Raw genomic sequence first — 2500 nt, 5'->3', positions numbered from 1 at the left:
CTCTGAGCTCTCTATCCTCTGGTCAGTGATAGTAGTACAAAGATATAAACGCAACACTTGTTTTTTGCTCACATTTTTTAAGAGTTGAAATCAAAGATCTATACTAAGACTTTTTCTATGTACGTAAAATACCTATTTCTCTCAAATGTTGTTCTCAGAAACAATCTGTGTTAGTGAGCACTTCTCCTTTGCCAGAGATAATCCATTCACCTGCAGGATTATTGCACAGATGTGCCTTAGGCTGGTCACAATAAACGGCCACGCTAAACTGCAGTTTTATCACACAGCACAATGCCACAGATGTTGCAAGTTTTGAGGGAGCGTGCAATATTTCAAAACAATTATTGTTATTGGTATTTAAAAAACAAATGTATTTCTATTCAATGTCTAAATCTAAATCTATTCAATGTTATTCCATTCTGTAGTTATTCCCAAATTTCTCCACAACAACGTTCTCTTATGGGAGGATTTAGGACCTAAGTCATCAACGGACCGGATAGAACTAATGTACTAATGTACTGTCTGTAACTGCGCTTTGTTATATTGTAGGGCTGTAAAACATTTAAGCGACTTAATCGTATGTTTTGCTGTGATTAATCACAAATGAATTTCTGTTTTTTGCTGTGATTAATCACAAATGAATTTCAGTTTTTTGCTGTGATTAATCACAAATGAATTTCTGTTTGGTCAAATTGAGCCCAAATGATGGATGTTTTCATAAAAAAAAACTTTAATATAACAAAACAAACATAGAAAAAAGTTGTCTTCTGTACATTACTATACTGTCTATGACAGGGGCGGGGGGGGGGCTGGTGGAGAAATGGTAGGACACACATGTTTGAAACCATTCCTCATTCGGTCCCCATGCATTACAACGAGGGACGGACGTCCTCCGAAATTCCACCTCCACCAGCCTCCCCTATAAACACACTGACACTCCCCTATAACACACTAACACTCCCCTATAACACACTAACACTCCTGTGTTTGTCTAATCACAGTTTCTACCCGCGGGTGTTTGAGAAGATGTTCAGCCAGAGCAGCGAGGAGGCCCATATGCAGCGCTACCTGATAGCCTTCCCTCTGGTCTGCTCCCACTTCCACCACTGTGGCCACCAGCTATGTCCAGAAGAGGTCAGTAGAGAGTCACCATCACCTGGTCTCTAGTGTCATACACCCAGTGGAGGTTATTGGACGTAGGAATCGGAGGACGGGGCTCATTGTAATGCATGGAATGGAATGAGGAATGGTATGAAACATGTGTGTGTGTGTTTGATACAGTTCCTCATTCCGTTGCATGCATTATAATGAGACGGTTCTCTGATTTCTACCTCCACCAGCCTCCCCTGGTAGGAGTAGGATAGCTAAACTATTACTACTGATGGGCATTATATGGATAACAGTGATACGAGCAGCACTGTTGACCGTTATTGGAATTATTATCCCTGTCACGTGTGAAACAACTCCAACAACAAACTTTGAACATCAGTCTAAATATAGCAGGTCTGGGAGACTGTTCAGAGACATCTGTGTTATTTCTGTGTTATTCTTTCTGTCTGTCTGTCTGTCTGTCTGTCCATTCGTCTGTCTGTCTGTCTAGATGGAGACCATCGAGAAGAAGAGTCTGCGTCATTGTGTCACCTTCCTGGACGAGATCGCCAGGCAGACCGGTCATGTCGTCTTGGCGATATGTGCCGAGCAGTGTAACCTCAATGACCAGGTGAATTCTGGGAAGCCCACGGGGTCACAAAACAAATTAACCTAACCAAGGATCGATGTCTAGCTGCACTCGATTTCCCCCCAATTATAATATAATTGATATCATCACACAGTAGTCACAGCAGGCAATGTTGTTGTTAGGTAGGTATAACAGCAGGAAGCACTTGAGAAACAGAAGTATTAGTGTTGCTACCGTGGAAAGGGAATAGGGTGCAATAAGGAGCGCCCAGGGTTGCTATTTTTTACTCGGTGGAAAATATGACGAGGCTATTTCATTTAGACTCTCAAGTGCCTTGGTTTTTGCGCGGGGGAAGCATTAAAAGCAAAGGTCCCACTGTTTCACTGTAAACACCGTACCGAATTCACTTTCTACCGTCTCCTCTTTTCTTTGGTCCATTAGCTGTTGCCTAAACACTGCGCCCAGACCATCAGCAAAGCTCGTAATAAGAAGCAGAAGAAGCAGGTGTCGAAGAAGGCCGAGGTGCAGAAGGAGAAACCTGGAGCAGAGAGCCAGAGGAAGGACAGGGCCATCGTCACAACGTCAGTTCCTCTACTGGTCCCTTATACTGTATTTCCCCCCTAATGCTGCAACAGTCACAACCCTGACAAGACCGTACCTTCAGAAGGCCTACTGTAGCTGATAGGATGACCTGAAACTTTTGCTGATTCATTTTGAAATTGACATTACACCACATTATTTTGCCAGAAATAGAACTCACACCACAGAAATGTCGACATTGTTTATGACTGTACTTCTTTTTTTGACATTTATTTATTAATG

General features: G+C 42.5%; 1 protein-coding gene across 1 annotated transcript in view; it reads left to right on the top strand.

Moving 5' to 3' along the window:
* The window catches only part of nckap1l (NCK associated protein 1 like), a gene marked incomplete at both ends in the record, with an annotated part of 25167 nt that overhangs the window by 12803 nt on the left and 9864 nt on the right, over positions 1-2500 (top strand). Inside the window, 4 exons of the mRNA XM_080548732.1 lie at positions 1-21; positions 1002-1134; positions 1601-1720; positions 2120-2259. The exon at positions 1-21 is cut by the window's left edge and continues 125 nt beyond it. Coding sequence (XP_080404858.1) covers positions 1-21; positions 1002-1134; positions 1601-1720; positions 2120-2259 — 414 coding nt within the window. The remainder of the gene's footprint in view (positions 22-1001; positions 1135-1600; positions 1721-2119; positions 2260-2500) is intronic.

Source organism: Nansenia antarctica (genome assembly GCF_963989245.1).
Source record: "Nansenia antarctica genome assembly, chromosome: 18".
NCBI classification, from domain to species: domain Eukaryota; kingdom Metazoa; phylum Chordata; class Actinopteri; order Argentiniformes; family Microstomatidae; genus Nansenia; species Nansenia antarctica.
Note: the sequence above shows the minus strand (reverse complement) of the source record. Positions and strands in the feature narration are given on the sequence as shown.